The sequence below is a fragment of the Carlito syrichta genome, unplaced genomic scaffold, assembly GCF_000164805.1.
Source record: "Carlito syrichta isolate Samal-C Ts95f unplaced genomic scaffold, Tarsius_syrichta-2.0.1 Scaffold303602, whole genome shotgun sequence".
Taxonomy (NCBI): domain Eukaryota; kingdom Metazoa; phylum Chordata; class Mammalia; order Primates; family Tarsiidae; genus Carlito; species Carlito syrichta.
In genome coordinates this window covers 180,676-201,610 of record NW_007247698.1, presented here as the reverse complement: position 1 = coordinate 201,610, position 20,935 = coordinate 180,676, and the positions used below count along the sequence as shown (strand labels likewise).

Here is a 20,935-nt window from a genome sequence, read left to right as displayed (position 1 = left end):
CAGGTGATCCTTCCACCTCAAGCTTCCAAGTAGCTGGAACTATAGGCACACGCCACCATGCCTGGCTAATTTTTTAATTTATTGTGGAGATGAGGTCTTGCCAAGTTGCCTAGGCTGGTCTTGAACCCGTGGGCTCAGGCAATCCTCTCACCTTCCAGCCTCCCAAAGTGCTGGGATTATAGGTGTGAATCACCATGTCTAGTCATCTTGTATTCTCAACAAGTCTTCTTGCTTTTCAAAAAATGATGTGCAACTCCGCAGTGGCTCCTGCATCTATCTTCATCCAGTCATTCTAAGGATCATAACTACTCTCTCCCTTTTTCCCTCCTGTCTTCCTTAACAGTCCTTATTCTCAAGGATTGCACAGGCTAGTGCTGAAGAAGGAATATGAACTAACATTTACTATAAAGGACCTGTAAATGATAGGATGGAGGGAGGTGGAACACACATGTGGGACACCTAGGGGTGAGAGGGTCAGAAAAGGCTTCCCCGGAGGAGGGAAATGTTTGTCCTCAGACCTCGTCTCTACAATTTAAAAAAAAAAAAGGAAAAAAAGATTAGCCGGGCATGGTGGCGCGTGCCTGTAGTTCCAGCTACTTGGAAGGCTGAGGCGAAAGGATCGTCTGAACCCAGCAGGTCGAGGCTGCGGTGGCTCCAGCCTGGGAGACAGAGTGAAACTCCGACTCAGAAAAAAATAAAGTATGCTTTTTTAAAAAAGAGCACAAGATGAACGTTATGAAATTTATCACACGGCAGCATTTAGCTACATGGCCAACCCTGTCTCTTCATGACTTCTCCAAACAAACCGGTCCCTTCCATAATTACATATATTTTATCCTAGCCCACATAGCAAATGGTTGACATTTTGTAAATACAAACGTCAGAACAGATGTTTTTTGTCTTTCGGAGGGCACGAGTCAGTCTGATAAGTAATTTTGGCAATTTATTTAACCCTGTTGTTTCAATTCTTAGAAAGAAATAAAACTAACCAGAGTTGCTATAATGACCAATTGGGGCAATGCACGTCAAAATGCTTTATAAAACATCGGTGGCAGCTAATAATATAATATATTTATACTACTACTGTTAGTAATATTCCATGACTGCACACTACCCCCTCCCCCAGCCACAGTGAGTTCTAGCAGGTTTAGAAGGAATAACAATTTTGGTTTTTCAGTCGTCTTTCAATTCCGACAGCATCTGCCCTAATCCAACATGGCGGCACTGGCTTCTGCTGATTCACACCCCTTGTTACGCTACAGGCGCCTTTCGGGAACCACCCTCAGGGTAGAGTCAACTTCTCCGACGCCTTGTGATGACGCAAAAACTCGGGGCGGGGTGCCTTGAAAGAGGGCGACCCAGATTTGCGCAGGCGCAACGGGGCCTCAGGTGGGCGGAACTGGTCGGGATGAGTGGCGGCGCGACAGAGACCCCTGCGGGTTGTGAGGCCGCCCTGAGCGGCGGCAACAAGAAGAGGGACTCGCTGGGGACCGCGTGCTCTGCGCACCTCATTATCAAGGGTACGGAGTGGCAGGGCTAGCATCCCCGGTGGATCGCACCGCAGCCCCACCTTCCCGGCGGCACTCTCTGACCCGGGCCGCGCCCCGGGCCGACTCTCCGCTCCCGGCCTGCGCGCGCGCCTTTGTGCGGGGTGGGGGAGTCGTGGTCGGTCCCCGCCTACTTCCCCGCGCCACATGTTTCCCAGTAGCAAGCAGCCGACCCAGCTCCTCTCGTTTCCGTGCTTTTGTCTTCCGCAGCCGGAGCCGTCAGGCCCGCCTCCTGATCCTCCCAAGCCTAGGACACCTGGGCAGAGCTTCTTTGGACAGTCTCGCGACCGACCTGTCATGCAAAGGGCTTAGCAATCGGGAGGCAGTCGCTTGAGAGTCGTGTGACAGGTTCCTTCATTTTACCAGCTCTTCCAGCCCCTTCTGCTTTTAGGTAGTGCGAGGAGTCAATGAGACACTTTATGAAAGCGCCTTAAAACTCAGGAAAGCGCCATGCACGTGTAGACGTGTTCATTGGTCCTGTGTGCTTTGAGCTGGGAGCAGGTTGCAACCTAGATTATTACAACCTCATTAGGTTTGATTCCCAAATCTCACAACAACCCTGTTTCCTCTGGGGTCTTTGCCAGTTAGATACTGCACTTTCTCATCGCCATATTCTTTTAACTTTGGTCTTAACTTTGGTCTTAACCACCCTCAGTGTGAAACCTTTATACGATACCAGAATCTCAGCACAACCAAGACGTTATCCTTTGGTTGCTGTATATTTCATTTTTACCTAATCATAGTTGACTGTGGCTGTTTTTAGACTTCATATTTCAGGTTGTCTGTAATTTAATTGTTAATTGTAAAATCAACATAAAATTTGTCATCTTAACTTTTAAGCTGTACAGTTCTGTGGCTTTACATAAGAACTCTTTTCCTCTTACAAAACTGAAATTCTGTATCCATTAAATATTAACTCCCATTTCCTCCTCCCCCAGGCAACCACCATCCCACTTCTGTCTCTGAATTTGACTACTCTAGGTACTTTATATAAATGGAGTCACACATTATTTATTCTTTTGTGAACGACTTTTTTCACTTACCATAATATTCTGTGTGCACCTGTGTTGTAGCATGTGTCAGAATTTTTGTGGGTATTCTTTCTCATTTATTTCAATAGCTTTAGGGGTTACAAATAGTTTTTGGTTACATGGATGCATTATATAGTGGCAAAAAGATCTGAACTTTGAGTGTACCCACCTCCCCACTTGTGCACATTGTGATTTTTTTATCCCTCCACCCCTTCCCACTTTCCACTTTGGGAGTTTCCTATATCCATTATACCATTCTCTGTGTCTTTGCAGATCCTTAGCTTAGCTTTCACTTAGAAGTGAGACCATGCGGTGTCTAGTTTCCTGGCTGCATTAGTTTGCTTAGGAGGATGTTCTCCAATTCCATCCAATTTGCTGCAGAAGACATTGCATTTTTTATGGCATAATTGTTCTTTTTAAAACTGAATAATCCATTATATGGATATACCACATTTTGTTTATTCATCTTTTGATGGGCACTTGGATTGCTTTCATGTTTTAGCCTTTGTTAATAATGCTGCTATGAACTTGGGTGTACAAATATATTTTCAAGTCCCTGCTTTCAGTTCTTTTGGGGTATATACCCAGAAGTGGGATTGCTGGATCGTATGGTAATTCTATTTTTAATTTTTTGAGAAACTACCATACCGTTTTTTGTATCAACTACATCATTTTATTTTCCCACATTAAAAGTGCAATAAGGTTCCATTTCTCTACATCTGCACCAACACTTGTTATTTTCTTTCTTTGGTAATAGTCATCCTGATTTGCATGAGATTGTGTCTTTGATTTTAATTTGCATGATTTTAATTTGCATGAGATTGTGTCTTTGATTTTGATTTGCATTTCCCTAATGTTTAGTGATATTAAGCATCTTTCCATATGCTTATTGGTCATTTGTATATCTTCTTTAGAGTAATGTCTATTCAAGTCCTTTGCGCTTTTTTTTCCCCCCAGAGACTGAGTTTCACTCTGTTGCCCAGCTGGAGTGCAGTGTCACCATCATAGCTCACTGTAACCTCAAACTCCTGGAGTCAGGCAATCCTCTTGTCTCAGCCTCCTGAGTAGCTGGGACTACAGGCATCTGCAATCCTGCCACGCTACTTTTTTTTTTTTTTTTTTTGAGTTGGCTTCTCACTCTGTCACCCAGGCTGGAGTGCAGTGGCAGGCTCACAGCCACCCCTTCGTCAACCTGCTGGGCTCCGGAGATCCTTCCGCCTCTGTCTTCCAAGTAGCCGGAACTACAGGCACACACTACCATGCCCAGCTAATTTTTTTTATTTATTGTAGAGATGAGGTCGCACCATGTTGTCCTGTCTGATCTTGAACACGCGGGCTCAGGCAGTCCTCTCGTCTTGACCTCCCAAAGTGCTGGGATTACAGGCTTGAGCCACTGCTCTTGGCCCATACTACTTTCAAAACATTTTTTTGTGGAGACGGAAGTCTTACTATATTGCTCAGGCTGGTCTTGAAATCCTAGCCTCACAGGATCCTCCTGCCCAGACCTCCCAAAGCGGTGGGATTACAGGCTTGAGTCGGCATACTTGGCCCCTTTGCTCATTTTTTACTCAAGTTTTTTTTGTTGTTGAGTTTTAGGAGTGCTTTATATATACTGGATGTATAAAGCAATTATATATAGTGCTTTTATTTATTTATTTTTTACTTACCATACTTTGCAAGATGTGTCTTGATAATATTCACTAGAATAGAGAGTTGAAATTTGTCCCATTGCATGTCTGCAAAAATAAAAAATTAGGGAACAGATTATCAATGAATAAAGATGAATAATACATATTCTTACTTGGAGATTTAATTTCTTCAGGAATTTTGAGATTTCCATTTTAAACAGCATATTTGTTACTAAGAAGAATTAATAGACTGACTCACCAAAGCAGTTAAAATTCAGAACTTTTTAAAAAGTTATAACTTTTCCAGCCTTATGAAGAAATAGAGACTTGAATGAACACTCACCACCCCAATGGTATAAATCATTAAAACCCCAATGGTGTGCCTTGCTCTAATTGCATTCGTTGCCCTCACTCCTCTCTGAAGGTAACCCCATCTTAGTGTTTGGTGTTTATCATTCTATTGCATTTCTTTATACTTTTATTGCTTCTGTGTGTGTCACAAAAAGAATTATCATTTTGCATAGTTTTAAAGTTTATGTAAATGGATTTAATCCTCCTAAAACTTCCTTTTTGTTTAACATTATATTTGTGGGATTTATCCATGTTGATAAATGTATCTCATTTATCATTTTTACTTGCTGACTTTTAGTATTTCACTGTATAAGTTATGTTTAAAGTGTTTCCTTTTTTCTTTTGATATTACACCTATGTTTTAGTAAGCATTTGTAATTTAATACCTTATTTATTTGTGCAGGTTTTTCTAGGTTTCATACCTAGGCATGAAATTGAATAGGTATACATGACTTCAGTTTTATTAGATATTGCCAAATTGTTCTCAGAAATCGTTGTATTACCTGAGTGCAGTAGCTCATGCCTGTAATACTGGCACTTCAGGAGGCTGAGGCAGGAAGATATCTTGAGCCCAAGGTCTGGAGACTGACAACCTGTGGGGAGAGGGGGAAGTAGTTGTACCCATTTATACACCCACTGGTTGTGGATCAGATTTCCTCTTAATCCATAATCTAAACTGGATTTTAACCTTCATCTATTGGTGGGGAGGGGAAGAGTAAAACAAGCTAGAGATTATGCCATTTAGCATGGATTAACCTGGAATTTCATTTTATCTTTATAGATCTTGGAGAAATTCACTCAAGGCTTTTGGATCACAGACCAGTTATTCAAGGTGAAACTCGTTACTTTGTAAAAGAATTTGAAGTGAGTATTTAAAATTTATTTTATAAAAATGCTTCCCTAATTATTATTGTGTTAATATACAAAAGGAAAATTTCTTAGTTTTAAAACCTGGTTTCAGTTCACGTGTTCATAAAATATACAAAGTAAAGATTATGAAGTGGTAAAAATGCTTGCTTTTTTTTTTTCTTTTTGATAGGCAAGGTCTTGCTATGTTTCCCATGCTGGTCTTGAACGCCTAGGCTCAAGCAGTCCTCCAGAGTAGCTAGGATTACAGATGTATGCCACTGTGCTCAGCTTAAAAATACTTGTTTTTAATGGGATATGTGTAAGAATAAACAGGAGATTTGGGTTTATGTTCTGGTGTCTACTCTAGAGTATTCAATGCCTGACAATCTTAGTTTTGTAGTCTATAAAATGAAATATAGTGAAAAAAAGAGATTTACATCTTGATAGGTCTGAGTTTTCCAGGCTCATTTTCTGTATATTTTTTTCTCAGTTGAGGCAGCAGTACCCACTCAAGAAAACTTGAGAATTATCCTTGGCTATTCCCTCACCAATTCACATTCAGGGCCCACATTCAGTGACCAAATCTTCTAGATTTTTACACTGGGTATGATAGGTGCAAGCTTCTTTTACAAAGTCAAACAAAATGTGTTGAGCACTTTGTGTGAGGCATAATGTCAGGAACTAATGATATACTGGTGAATAAGACGGACACCAGCCCACCCCTCATGAAGCCAGACAGTCTCACATTGCCTTGAAGACTGGTCTTTGTCATTGAAGAATGGTCTCTGAAGGGCTCAAGCATATTTTGTCAGTTAAGCTTGATTGTTTTTCTTGGAAAGTACTTGATCCGGTTTTTTCACACAATGGTCCTTCTAGTTGGTCTTCCCAGGCGTTTTGTGTAGCCCAGAGACCCCTATACGTCGGGCTCAGCTGTACATCGGGCTTGAACATTTCCCTTCAAGTTAGAAGGAAAAAGATGAAGGCATTTGAGAGACTTTAACTGTGAATGTATATCTGCATTGTTTACAATTCTTTTCCATATTTAATAAAAGTTGTCTTTGCCAGCGTGGCACAGCTGGACAGTGATAAGCGAGGAAGCAGCGCTGTCAGCCCCTCCTGGAAGTTTCACTTTTTCTGTACCATTTAGAAGTAGTTCACTTTAAGAAAAACTGACTGGTATTTAAAACCAAAGTTGTTGATATATTTAAAAGATTTAATATCTGGCAACAGTGACCTTTTTCTTTAGACACTTTTATTTGTAAAAGAAGGGAATAAGTGCCACATGGTGGCAGCATTGCGTAAATTATTGAAGTACATTTAGGCTATTTGAAGCTTTTTTTTTTTCTCGTTAGTATTTAAGGACAGTTGACTGTCTTTCTCCCTACTTTATATAAACTTTCCCCCCAAGTCCAATGAACATTAAGAACAGGCATTCAAAAGGGCCTCCCATTTCAGGCGGAATACTTCCCGTGAGTATTAAAGTAGTTGCATCACTAGGTAAACGCGTTGTCCTCTGTGCCACTATCTTTCTAGCTATAGAGGAGATGTCATGGCCTTTCTCATGTGGAGCAGAGCCAAGACTCATGTTAGTCAACAAATATTTATGAAGTGCTTATAGAGTATATAGTCCTGTATAAGTTTATTTATTTATTTTTTAGCAAACTTCATTCAGTGCTTTATTGACTAGTTATTGGGATAGGTAGGTATATCAGTAAACAATGTATTTAGTTACTAGTGTCTACAAAATAGTGGCTATAATGAATACTTATTTTTTTATCACAATACCTGGAGTTCAGATTTAAATAGCCTAAGTTTAGTATGGTGGCTCTACTGTCAACTTTTTCTTCCAACTTTGCCTTCTGTCTCCCTGTGATGCTGCCCTTATCTTTATGCCTATAAGGTTGCTTTGGGAGCTCCAGCCTCCGCATCTGTGATTCACATAGCAAAAAGAAAGGCAGGTGGGAAAGAGGTAGCAGTCACTATTACAGGCCCATTATCTCTCCAAATAAAATGTGGGTGTGGATAGCAAGAAAAAAGAGAATGGAGGCAGAAGTAATGTCACACCAGATATGTAAAAATAAGTAAGAAGCAATCTCTAACTCTAGGAAGTTTACAATCTAGGGAGAACAAAGTCATATTAACAGAGTCATGAAGATGTAATTATATGCTGAAATAAGCAGAGAGTACTTGAAAGTTCAGAGGAGGAGGCAACTCCAGAAACAACTCCTAACAGAGCTCTGAGGAAAATTTTCATAGAAGGAGTGATGTTTGGACTGAGAAAGAAAAATAGATGTTAGAGAAAATGGAAGAAATGTTGGTTAAAATTAAAGACCAAAAAAGGTGTTCAATAAGTGCAGTAATTACAGGACTTGTGAGGGATTATGTTAATGATTCCAATTCCAATGCTTCAGCTGATCAAGAGAAAATTCCTTAAATGGTAGCACAAACTAGATTTTTGCTTGACATCCTGATCTCTCCTTTTCAGTTAGATTATTAGAGAAACTGTCTGATTATTAAATATCAGGATAAAACATTATTACAATATCTGTCTAATATAGTATGGGATAAATGTATGTATACACAGTATGATTTTAAATCTTGTTGGACTGGCCAGTTTTGTGATTGAAAGAAAAATTTAAATTATTATATCAGTCTCTCATTTCCTCTGTAATACTTTCAAAGTACATCTTTAGTATAAATATTTATAGTAAGTATAGTCAACAGTATTTTTTATAATGGTTAATATTATTATATTAACATATAATTATAATATTATTTGCTAATACTTTAAGTACTTAGTGCCAGTCACTGTTTTTTTTTCAGTCACTGTTTTAAGCACATGACATGAGTACTTGTTAACAAATGCAAATCAAGAGAAATTAACCAGATATATAATTTTATTTAGTGTTATACATCAGAAACCAGACTTTATTGGTGCTGAACTTTGTTAGGAGAATTTTCACCCCAGAAACAATATACATCTATAAATAAAAGTTAGACTGTGTTCTTTCTTTGGTAATAGGTGTCAATAGTACTTCCCAGTTAAAAATGTCAGCATAAAAACAAGTGTATACAAGATGGTAAGTTTGAGGAAAAAGACGGTTTCTAACAGCCTATCTTGTGTAACATGGTCACAGGGTCTGTTTGTTGTTTAAATTAATTGTTGGGCTATTAGAGAGGTATAATGACTAATTTGCCTGCTACAAAAATAACCCTTTAAATAAGTGGTTCTTCACTCTTTTGATATTTTTCCCCCCAGAAAAATGAATGGAAGACATATGTATTCAATTTGACTACAATTTCAAGGGGAACCTGGCACCCCAAAGCCTATCTATAGGCCCCAGAATAAGAATCTACCCTCTGAACAGAGCTGCAGAGCTCCCCTCTCTTTTCCTAGTTGTCTTCGTCTGTGAATTGAGAGACCTTTTTTTGCATGTTAATAAATTAGTCTACCAGAGGAATTAAATATTTTACCCTGCTCTTGATTCTTCTAAATTATAATGCCATATGAAGAAGGTGGTTGCTTCCATGGCATAGCTTTATGTTTTGTTTTTCTCTTCTTGTATCTGTCTAAAAAAACAGAGCAACTAGGATAGTAAAGCCAAGCAACATCTATAGTAAAACCAACTGATACGGTATCCCCCAAAATACCAAATGACCAATGACAAAAGGCTCCTGTGGTATCAGAGCTTCCAGAGGATGAGGAGAGACTGCAGAGGGACTTGTGAAAGCCTTGAGTGCTAGAAAACTTCAAAATTCCCATCAAGCACATTTGGGACGCCTGATGGGTGTCTCAGTCTGGTTTGTGATGCTATAATAGAACTTCTGAAACTAGTTTATAATGAACAGAAATTTATTTGGCTTATAGTTCTGGAAGCTGGGAAGTCTAAGATCAAGGGCTGCCTCTGGCAAGGGCCTGTTTACTGTGTTACCCATGATGGAAGGCCGAAAGCAAGAGAAGAGGAGCGTGGAGTGCAAAAGGGGCTGAGCTAATGTTTGTAAGGAGCCCACTCTCACAGTAGTGGCATTTGATCCATCCTTGAGGGCAGGGCCCTCGTGGCCTAATCACCTGTCAGGCCCCACCTCCTGGCACTGTTGCCTTGGGGATTATGTTTCCAACACGAGTTTGGGGGATGCATTCAAACTATAGCAATGGACCATTTGGAGAACATCAGCAGAAACTGAGAGGGGACTTCTTAGGCTCCATCTTAACAAGTGAATGCTTGGGGGCTTTTGGAAAGTGCTGAAGTCTGGGGGCTTGATACTCACAAACCGAAACACCTTTCCAGGCTAATACTGTGCACTGTAGAGAAACCTTGAGAAACTACTTCATGAAACAGCAAAAAAGAGAGTTTAAAATTTTGAAATTAGAAAGACTGTTCTGATGCCCCCTCCCTTTTAAAAGTATTAGAAAACTAATTTCACTTAAAATTGTACAAGAGTCAGGCAACCCCCTTGGGTCCCCTCCCACTGTGGGAGCTTTTCTGTCTTCTCAATAAATCCTACTTTTTTAAAAAAAAAATTGAACAGCAGTCAAATCCCATACAAATTTATTAGAGGATAAAGAACAGAATAATGCCTCAAGGATATAAAGTAAGAAAGATATGACCACAAAAAAGTAAAAACTATACCATAATATTTTGCAATGAGCTTAGGTAGCATAAGAAAATTATAGAAGCAAAAATAGAACAATGTAAGTCAGAATTAGAAAAATTCAGAAATGATTGGATAAAATAAAAACAAAAACTAAAAGGTACAGTGAAAGAATTCAGGAAAAGGGAATTTCAATATTATTTTGGAAGTGAAAGCTAAACCAGAAGGAACATGAGTAAATGAACAAATGGATAATCCTTAAGTGAAATTGAAGTGAAAACTGAAATATGTGTGATAATAAATCCCTAGAGAAGAAAACCAGAACAATGTAATAGAACAAATGTAAAATATAAGTGTAAAAACTACAATTCAAGAAAATTTTCCTGAAATGAAGGTACTACTGAAATTATATTGAAGGGCACACTGCATTCAGGGAAAATTAACCCTGAACAGACAACACTGAGACAGTTTTCAGTGTTAGACTTCATAGAAAAAAAAAAATCCTCGTGGCATTCAGACAAAATGACTGAGTCTATAAGGGGAAGAAAGTATGGTTGATAAAGGTTTATCACTCTTGTGTCACAAGAGGGTAGAATAACAGCCAGGGATTTTATGCCTATCCAAACTGACCCCCAGGTATAGGAACCACAGACATGCTATTAGGGTCATGCAAGGACTCTGGGTGTATTGTTCAAGTGAGCCTTTCTTGAGGAATATATTATACAACAGAATGGATTTCAGCCAACCAGAATGATTGGAGAGATTTCTACCTAACAATAGTTGGAAAGCATTAAATACATTTATTTTCTTACAGAACTGAGACTAAAACATGGCTGTAAGGTAGACAGCATAACCTGGAGTGGCTCTGTGTTCTGACAGTGAAGATATGGTATAACTATCAGAATACAGAAGGAGATGGGGAGGATGTATGAAAAACAGGCTATCCTCACGGGTTGCCTTATAAATATTAACTGGAAGTAAAAGGATACTATTTCACATTAGATCATGAGAAAGAGGGGAAAACTAGGGAAAGAAAGGATTATCACCTAGTATTAATGTTGCTTATAGTTCAGAGCCAATAGACAATAGCAAAAAAGTAGAAGTGTAATACAGGAGTATTATGTAAAATACAGACTGAGCATCCATAACCTGAAAATCTGAATCTGAAATGTTCCAATGAGCTTTTCCTTTGTGTGTCATGTTGGCACTCAAGAAGTTTCAGATTTTGGATTTGTGGATTAGGGATACCCAGCCTGATTTAGTATAAACACAACCTTGAGAACAAAAGACCAACTTCTCTAAATACTGTACAATATACCTAAAAGAGAACAAAGACCGTATAGAGAAAGGTTATATATATTATGTGTGTTTTTATGAATTTGATTGATGAAGTGAAATAAGAGAAGTTTGATACCATGTTTCTTTTTAAGAAAGAAGTGTAAAACGTATATACAATATACAGGTATACTTTGGAGATATTGTGGGTTCAGTTCCAGACTACTGCAATAAAACAAATTATATAAATTTTTTGGTTTCACAGTATATGTAAAAGTTGTATTTATACTATACTGTAGTAGTCGATGTGTACAGTAATATTATGTTTAAAATATGTACATACCTTAATTTAAAGATACTTTATACCTAAAAGCTACTAATGATTATTTGTGCTTTCAGTGACTTATAATCTTTCGATGGTGGAAGGTCTTGCCTCAATGTTGATGTTTGCTGACTGGCCAGAGTGGTGTTTGCTGAGGATTGGGATGGCTGTGACGATATCTTAAAATAAGACAGCAATAGCCGGGCTCGGTGGCTCAGCCTGTAATCCCGCGCTTTGGGAGGCTGAGGTGAGTGGATTGCCTGAGTCCGCGGGTTCGAGACCCGCCTGGGCAACTTGGCGAGACCTCACCTCTACAATAAAAATCAAAAAAATTAGCTGGGCGTGGTAGCGCGCGCCTGTAGTTCCAGCTACTTGGAAGGCTGAGGTGGAAGAATTGCCGGAGCCCAGCGGGTCGAGGCTGCGGTGGCCAGGAGCGGCCACTGCACTCCAGTCTAGGCGACGGAGTGAGACTCCAACTCAAAAAAAAATAAGACAGCAGTGAAGTATGCCACATCAATTGACTCTTCTTTTCACAAAAGTTTACTCTGTAGCATGCGATGCTGTTTGATAGCACGATAGGACTTTTTCCAAATTAGACTGAATCCTCTCAAACTCTGCCACTGCTTTATCAATAAGTTTATGTAATATTCTAAATGTTTTGTTGCCATTTCAGCAATGTTCACTGCATCTTCCCCAGAAATCAGTTCCATCTCAAGAAACTACATTCTTTGCTCATTTATTAAAAAGCAACTCCTCATTCATTCCAGTTTTATCATAAGGTTATAGTAATTCAGTCACATCTTTAGACTCCACTTCTAATTCTAATTCTCTTGCTATTTTCACATCATATCGGCTGTGGCTTCCTCCACTAAAATACTGAAGCCCTCAAAGTCATCCATGAGGTTTGGAATTCATTTGTTTCAAACTCCTATTAATCTTGATATTTTGACTTTCTCCCATGAATCACAAAGATTCTTAATGGCATCTAGAATGGTGTATCCTTTCAATTTACTTTGCCCAGATCCATCAGAGGAATCCCTATCTATGGCAGTTAGAGTCTAACAAAATGTATTTCTTAAATAATAAGACTTGAAAATCAGAATTACTCCTTGTGATTTTACAAAGGTTAACAAGCATGAAAACAACATTAATCTCTTAAGCATCTCCATCAGAGCTCTTGTTTACCAGGTGCATTGTCATTGAGCAATAATATTTTGAAAAGAATATTTTTTTTCTGAGCAGGTCTTAACACTGGACTTAAAGTATTCAGCAAACCATGCTGTTAACAGATGTGCTGTCATCTAGGCTTTGTTGTTCCATTTATAGAGCACAGGCAAAGTAGATTTAGCATATTCTTAAGGGCTTTAGGATTTTCAGAATAGTAAATAAGTATTGGCTTCAGCTTAAAGTCACCAGCTGCATTAGCTTCTGACAAAAGAATCAGGCTGTCCTTTGAAGCTAGGCATTGACTTTTCCTTTCCATGAAAGTCCTAGATGGCATCTTCTTCCAATGGAAGTCTGTTTCATCTACACTGAAAATCTGTTGTATAGCCACCTTCATCAGGGATCTCAGCTAGATCTGGATAACTTGCTGCAGCTTCTCCGTCAGCACTTGCTGCTTCACTTTGTACTTTTATGTTATGGAGATGGCTTCTTTCCTTAAACTTCATGAACCGTCCTCTGCTAGCTTCCAACTTTTCTTCTTCAGCTTCCTCACCTCTTTTAGCCTTTATAGAATTAGCCTCTGGATCAAGCTTTGGCTTACAGGAATATTTTGGTGGGTTTGGTCTTCTATCCAGACCCCTCAAACTTTCTCCATATCAGCAATAAGTCTCAGCAATAAGGCTGTTTTGCTTTCTTATCATTCATGTGTTCACTGGAGCAGCTCTTTTAATTTCCTTCAGGAACTTTTCTTTTGCATTTCCAACTTGGCTAACTGGTACAAGAGGCCTAGCTTTTGTTCTGTTTTGGCTTTGACATGGCTTCTTCGTGAAGCTTATTCATTTCTAGCTTTTAATTTAAAGTAAGAGATAAGAGATAAGAGATTCTTCCTTTCACTTGAATACTTATAGGCCATTGTAGTGTTATTAACTGGCCTAATTTCAATATTGCTGTGTCTCAGGGAATAGAGAGGACAAAGGAAAGAAATATGAGAATCGCCAGTCTGTGGAGCAGTCAGAACACACAGCATTATAGATTAAGTTCACCATGCTATGTGAGTGTGGTTTGTGGTGCCCCAAAATAATTACAGTAGTAACCTCAAAGGTTACAGATCATAATGGAAAGCTTGAAATACTGAGTTACAAAATGTCACAGAGACACAAAGCAAGCATATACGGTTGGAAAAGTGGCACTGATAGACTTACTTGACACGGGGCTACCACAAACCTTCACTTTGTTAAAAAATAAAATAAAATAAAAGACCCTGTCTTGGGAGTCCTCCAAGAGTAGCCTAGATAATGAACTCCTCTTCGAAACACAAGGTACATTTGATGGACAGCCTCACTCTGTTATATGCAGACTGTGGCCCTGTAACCTTTCCGAGGTCCATGGAACCAGAATTCCGTCTATAATCATCTCTATGTTCCTGGGACAGGTGTGAGACCCTTTGATACACTCCTCAACACTAGAAATCAGTTCATAAGATCAAGCCTAGATTTCAGAAATGGGAATCTGTGTTTCATATTCATTGACATTCAGTGAGTATCCTGGCTTTCTGGTGCCACAGTCACCATTGCCTACCACATTTGACTGAAGACTTGTATTCCCCGGTGTCTTATCATACAGCACAGTTACAATACTGTTATGACTTTGGAGAAAGAAAGTAAACCAAGGAGACTCAAACTGATTGTGAGCCGACTGATGAATACATGAGTAAAATTCAAGACATTTCCACAGAGGCCAGCAACCATGACATAGGTGGTATGACCAGTATCCCTAACTGCTGCTCTTGACATAGAAGCTGACAAGATCCCTGACAAAATAGTTGGAGCTTTATCCTATGTTGTTCGAGAGAGAGCCCTGCATATTAAAAAAAAAAAAAAAATCCCTTCTAATAACACTGCCTATGGAAACTCACCTCTCAGACTTTGTTTCTTTGAGAAAGAGAAAGCAAGAATAGAAAGGTACAGTGGATTCCCTGCAGTACAATTCTGGAAGACTTTTAAGGAAATCTTCCATTTGTGTGACTGGCCTGTGGTAATGGCCTGCTGGAGAACGTGGCACAGTACAATCTGATTTCATAGAGCTCCTGTGAAAGCAGGGGTGTGCTCTGTAACCCTCCTGAGTGTGAAGATGGCATTACAAATAGATATGTAATAGAAAACGTTTCCCACTTCCCTTCATTAGGGATGTCTTAGCCCATCTTTTCTTGCTATAAGGCCGGGCTTGGTGGCTCAGCCTGTAATCCCAGCACTTTGGGAGGCCCAGACAAGTGGATTGCCTGAGCCTGTGGGTGGGTTCAAGACCGGTGCAGGCAACTTGGCCAGACCTTGTCTCTGCTAAAATAAAAAATTAGCCACGCACGGTAGCACACACCTGTAGTTCCAACTACTTGAAAGGCTGAGGCGGAAGGATCACTGGTGCCCAGCAGGTTGATGCTGGGGTAGCCATGAGCATGTCACTGCACTCCAGCCTGGGCAACAGAGTGAGACTCCAACTCAAGAAAAAGAAAAATGGGTCATTTTAAAAAAGAAGTTTAACTGGGTGTGGTGTCACATGCCCCTAGCACAGCACTTGGGAAGTTGAGGCAAGAGGATTGCTTGAGTCCAGGAGTTCGAGACCAGGTTGGGTAACCCCCATGTCTAAGAAATAAAAAATAGTACAATAGCTTTTTTAAAAAGCTTTAATTTATAAATAACAATATCTGCAAAGCACAGTCAAGCAAGATATGCTTGTATAACACTTGTATATATATATTTGTATACACACATACACATGTATATGCTTATATATGCGTGTGTATGTATATCCTTGTACTTGAAACACTGGTCAGATGAATTGTTAAAATAATTACCTGAAGAGAAAGCAGTGGAAAAAATAGCAATAAAAGCTAGATTTCTTTGAATATATTTTGTTTTACAGATGTAGTTTTGTAAATATTTTACATAATTTAAATGAAAATTTAAATTGCAATTTAAAGTGCAATTCCTAAAATTCAAATAAAATTTAAAGAAGAAAACCTGTGTTTCTGGATGGTGACATTGCTACTCAGAGGAAAATTGTTCCAAGTAACTGTAAAACACAGTGATTTGACTGTACATTTCTGGTGAAATATACCTTCAAAACAAAAAGTTTAAAAAAATCTTAAATTATTTTCAGTAATCATTGATATTTTTGTTGACACCAGTATTGATATTCCTATTTGATTGAATCAATGATAAAACAGATGAGTAAGCTGGTGTTTAGAACTGAAAAGAAATAGATCAGACAAAGGGAGACTCATTAAAAATCTGTAGTCTTGGATATGAGTTTGATTATTGGGAGAAATAATAAAGTGTTTTATTTTGCCTTTTTGTATGTGAATATTCCTCAGAGTAACCAAGTGGTTGATGAGAGGTGGTTTCTCTTCATAGAGTATCCCTGCTAATCAGTGAAGACAAAATGCTATCAAGATCCTGATGAGAGTACACAATGCACCTCTGAAAAATTCTGGCAAACAAAAAACAAAACCCCTGAATTTGATCAAGCCTTTAGTTTTAATGACTAATTCATAGGAAAAAGAAGAGACAAAGAAGTATGTTAAATTACACCATGGGGATTCATTCAGCAGAAAACAGACTGTGGGAAACTGTGCAGAACAAATGACTCATTTTTTTTTCCAACAAATTGTAAGGGAAAAAAAAGTGATCGGCCAGAAATCTGTTGATTAAAAAGATCTTAAGAAACATATTAACCAATTGCAATGTATAAACCTTATTTAGATTTTGGTTCAAACAAACTAGGGTACAAAAAAGAACATTTATAGGGCTTATGAGAGAATGTGAATACCTTGATATTTAATGATATTAAGAATGATTATTGGCTTTGTGTGAGTGTGTGAGAGAGACAGGTGGTTTTTTTTTTAAGAGGAGTCTTAAGTTTCTTTAAAACATATGTGTTGAAATATTTACAGTTGAAATGATATACTATCTAGTGCTTGCTTCAAAAATCTGGGGGGGATGTATGGAGCATTATAGAGGGAACAAAATTGGTCATGAGTTGAGAATTGTTGAAGATTGGTGATGACTGCGTGAGGGTTCAATATATTATTCTCTCAACATTTGTGTGTTTTTATTTTTTTATTGTGGAAAAATTATAAAAACTAAGAAACTGGTCACATAAAAATGGCTCAAAACAAAACAAAAATCCCAATAACATAACTAACTTATTTTCTTATAATCAAGTTTACCACTTTTTTTTGGTAAACTTCTTGTTTTGTAGTAATTTTAAGTTTGTAGAAAAATTGCAGATATTACAGTTTCCATATACCCCTCACCTGATTTCTTCTTCTTTTTTGTTTCTTTTTTTGAGTTGGAGTCTCACTTTACCTCCCAGGCTGGAGTGCAGTGGCACGCTCACGACCACTTCAGCCTCAACCTGCTGGGCTCAAGCAATCCTTCCACCTCAGCCTTCCAAATAGTTGTATCTACAGACACACGCCACCACACCCGGCTAGTTTTTGTGATTTAGTGTAGAGACGAGGCCTTACCATATTGCCCAGGCTGGTCTTGAACCCTCGGGCTCAGACAGTCCTCTCACCTCAGCCTCCCAAAGTGCTGGGATTATAGGCTGAGTCACTGTGCCAATTTCTTCCATTATTAGTGTCTTATATTGCCATGCCACATTTGTAAACACTTAGAAACTGACATTGGCATATTACTGGTAATGAAAATCAGACTTAATTTGGATTTCACTAGTTTTTCCATTATAGTCCTCTTTCTACTGCAGGATCTAATCCAGGGTACTGCATTTATCTTGTTTCCCTAGTCTTCTTTGGTCTGTGACAGTTTCTCAGTCTTCCTTGTTTTTCATGACCTTTACAATCTTGAGTACTAGCTTGGTAGCTTGTAGAGTGTCCCTCAATCTAAGTTTATCTGTTGTTTTTCTCATGACTAGACTGAGAATATGGGTATCAGGGATGAATTCTACAGAGGTGAAGTACCCTTCTCGTCACATTACATCAGTGGTGTACATGTCAACACGACACCACTGATGATTTGAACTTGAGGTAGCATTTGCTAGGTTTCTCCACTGTAATGTTGATATTTCCCCCTTTCCCTATTCTTTATTTGTAAGCAAGCCACTAAGTCTAGCTCACCCTCAAGTTGGGCTGAGAGGTTAGTTAAACTCTACTTTCTGGAGGGGAGCCATGTTGGGGTTTCCTAAGATCATCCCTAGTTTCAGTGATTCACTAGAAGAACTCAGCAAACGGTTGCACTTGTAGCTAAACATTATTATGGCAAAAGAATATGGAGCAAAATCAGCAAAGGAAAAAACTGGCCATATAAGAATGGCACAAAACATTACTATTGATGAAACACCATTCTGGAGAGAAGTCTGAAGGAAACCTGGTAGAAGCTTCCAAAAGTCCTCTCCCAGTGATGTTACTCAGGATTCATTTAATTCCCCCAGCAGCAAGCAGTGACAACAAATGTAAGGTGTCATCTTTCAGGGAAACTTATCTGAACCTGAGAGTCCAGGGTTTTTATTGGGGGCTGGGGGCTGGTCAAATAGACATTCTCTGCCTAGCATATATCTATCTTCCAGGCTTTCAGAAGGAAAGATGTGTTCAGCATTAATCACACTCTTCGTACAAGTCATTTAGGCACAGTGAACCACTTTTATACTTTACAGAAAGTGTTATACCAGTGTAAGGAACTATTTACTAGTTAAGATTCCAGTCCCCAGCCTGGTGCATCCTTGCAAGCAGAACTTTCTAAGGATGGCAGTCTCAGGCCTTCAGTGTTAATTCTTTTCTGCATGTAGGAAGGTATCTGCATATCATTACTTTCACTGCCCATTCTTATTTTGAGAAAACAAGAAAGAAATCAGGTGGAAAATATATGATAATAGAAGCTATATGAAATAAGGATGACAAAATTAAATTTAAAAGCAGATCAAGCGTATTTAATCTCTTTCTAATGAAATATTTGCCAATCTGGGACATTTTTCTTGTTCTTTTAGTATTTCTCTTGACTACTTTTAAACATTGCTATAAAAATATTACTCATATTGCAACTTTTGGGGCATTTCATAATTCTAAAAATGCCTCTAGGTCGTGAGGCATTTATTGCCATGTAATTAGAAGAAGGCTGTACAAATTTTCAATAATAAGTAATAACAACCAAAACCTGGGTGGAAATCTTAGAAAGTAAATTACTAAGATTTAAGACACACTATGTATTAGCCATTTACTTTCTTTTAATAGGAAAAACGTGGTCTTCGAGAAATGAGAGTTCTTGAAAATTTGAAGAATGTGATCCATGAAACAAATGAACATACTCTTCCCAAATGCAGAGAAACAATGCAGGACAACTTAAGCCAAGTTCTCCAGAGATGTAAGCCGTATATTTTTTTAAATAGTGTTTTTCATTTCAAATGAATGTTTAGCATTATGGTGGGAGGTGAAGAGGGAGAATTATTATCCTGGACATATGAGAGGAAAGCCTAGTCACAGAGAAGGTGGTTGTCTAATGGTTAATGTGTGTTGCCACTGATGTTGGGTATTAGGGTGTACACGGTGGCTCACATCTATCATCCCACACTTTCGCAGTGGCAGGAGAATTGTTTGAGCCCAGGAGTTTGAGATCAGCCTGGGTAACATAGTAAGACCTCATCTCTACAAAAAAAATCAGAAAAAAAAATAATTAGGTGTGGTGGTGCATGCCTGTAGTCCCTGCTACTCAGGAGGCTGACGTGGAAGGATTGCCTGAGCCCAGAAGGTTGAGGCTGCGGTGAGCTATGATTGTACCACTGCACTTCAGCCTGGGTGACAGAGCGAGACTGACTCAAAAAAAAAAAGAATATTAATCTCCAAAGTGAGATGATTTGTGGTACACAAGATAATCTTTTTAGTATATGAGAAAGTCTAAACATTTTTTACTTTAAAAAAATGTTTTTTAATCTATAAGAAAGATTAATGATGCGCAGGAATTAGGAAGGTATGAAATAAATCTTCTTTTTCAAATAGGATACTAGAGTTTTTAGCTTTTTGGGGGGGAGAATAATCCTCTCATAAATGTTTGCATTTTAAAACATTTTTTTTGTTAAGCAAAATATTTTAATGTGGAGAGATAGCTGGTCAAAAGGAATATATATTAATATTCTTTAATACCAAGCCATAACATAAAAATTTTATTAGTAACTGATTTTAAAGTTAAAAGTATGTAAGAAAATCAAGGCTTCTTCTCAAATCTGTATTGACAATATTCGACTTGTCCAATATTGGTGAATAATGATGAATTACTGGAGCTCAAAATAAGAACATATATTTCTGGGGGGAAAAAAACCAAAACTGATCTGTAATAGAACGGTCAGTGAAGAAAAGCAGCAGAGTGACCTCCATTAATAATTGAATTAAATAAGTCTTTGTGTTCAAGTCCAAGTGTATAGTCTTGTGTACTCTAATGTTAAAAGGAGATTGGAAAGGGTAGGTTCCCAAGGATCACATTTGATTTCTTTGAGTGGAACAGCAGAAAGTCTAATTTACTTTAGGCTTTTGCATTTTACTGCAAATATGCCCTTATTTGTTCAAAGTGTCACATTCTTAACCTGGTCAAAAGTTCTGGATATTATTCTAAAAGGAAAACTCCAATTATTTTCAATGAGAATGCTTATGTATACATTTGATACATGCTTATAACTTTCCTTTTATACACTATGATTATATAAAAGTAAATTGTGTAGAACTTGGTGAAAAGCTATGAATAGTCATTTAGACTTTTTATATTCTTGGGCTAAAGTTATTTCTGATGTGAGGACTAGCTTCTTAAACATAGTCTTCCCAGTAAAATAGGAAAATATTACTGGTAATTGGGAATCCAGACTATAAATATATTTTCTTGAAAGGCAGAATTAAAGCACACAAAATGTGAAGTTAGTAATAAGGTTCTAACTTCTGTGGAATACTTTAGGTCTTATTATCAACTTTAGAAACTAGACAATGACTTTTGGAGCAGTTTTCCTGCTAGATACAAGAAAAGCTTCTCTAGTAAGCTCCCACACAAGTATTTTTGGTACCTATTATGCTGAGTGTCACAGGTATAATGGAGATAATTATCTGCCTTTAAAACTGACATAGTTTTGAAAATTAGCTTGGGCCCAGATGTCTTTCCTGACAAATTTCATGTTTAAAAACTT

At 38.2% G+C, this 20,935-nt stretch overlaps 1 protein-coding gene across 2 annotated transcripts in view; it reads left to right on the top strand.

Moving 5' to 3' along the window:
• Window positions 1-1,376: 1,376 nt before the first annotated feature.
• Window positions 1,377-20,935, top strand: part of BLOC1S5 (biogenesis of lysosomal organelles complex 1 subunit 5) — a 45,749-nt gene continuing 26,190 nt past the window's right edge. Inside the window, exons 1-3 of one of the 2 annotated variants that reach the window (XM_008058699.1) lie at window positions 1,377-1,520; window positions 5,339-5,421; window positions 19,005-19,134. In XM_008058699.1, the coding sequence (XP_008056890.1) occupies window positions 1,409-1,520; window positions 5,339-5,421; window positions 19,005-19,134 (325 nt within the window). In that variant the 5' untranslated portion in view covers window positions 1,377-1,408. The remainder of the gene's footprint in view (window positions 1,521-5,338; window positions 5,422-19,004; window positions 19,135-20,935) is intronic. The other variant, XM_021712677.1, reaches the window with a different exon arrangement.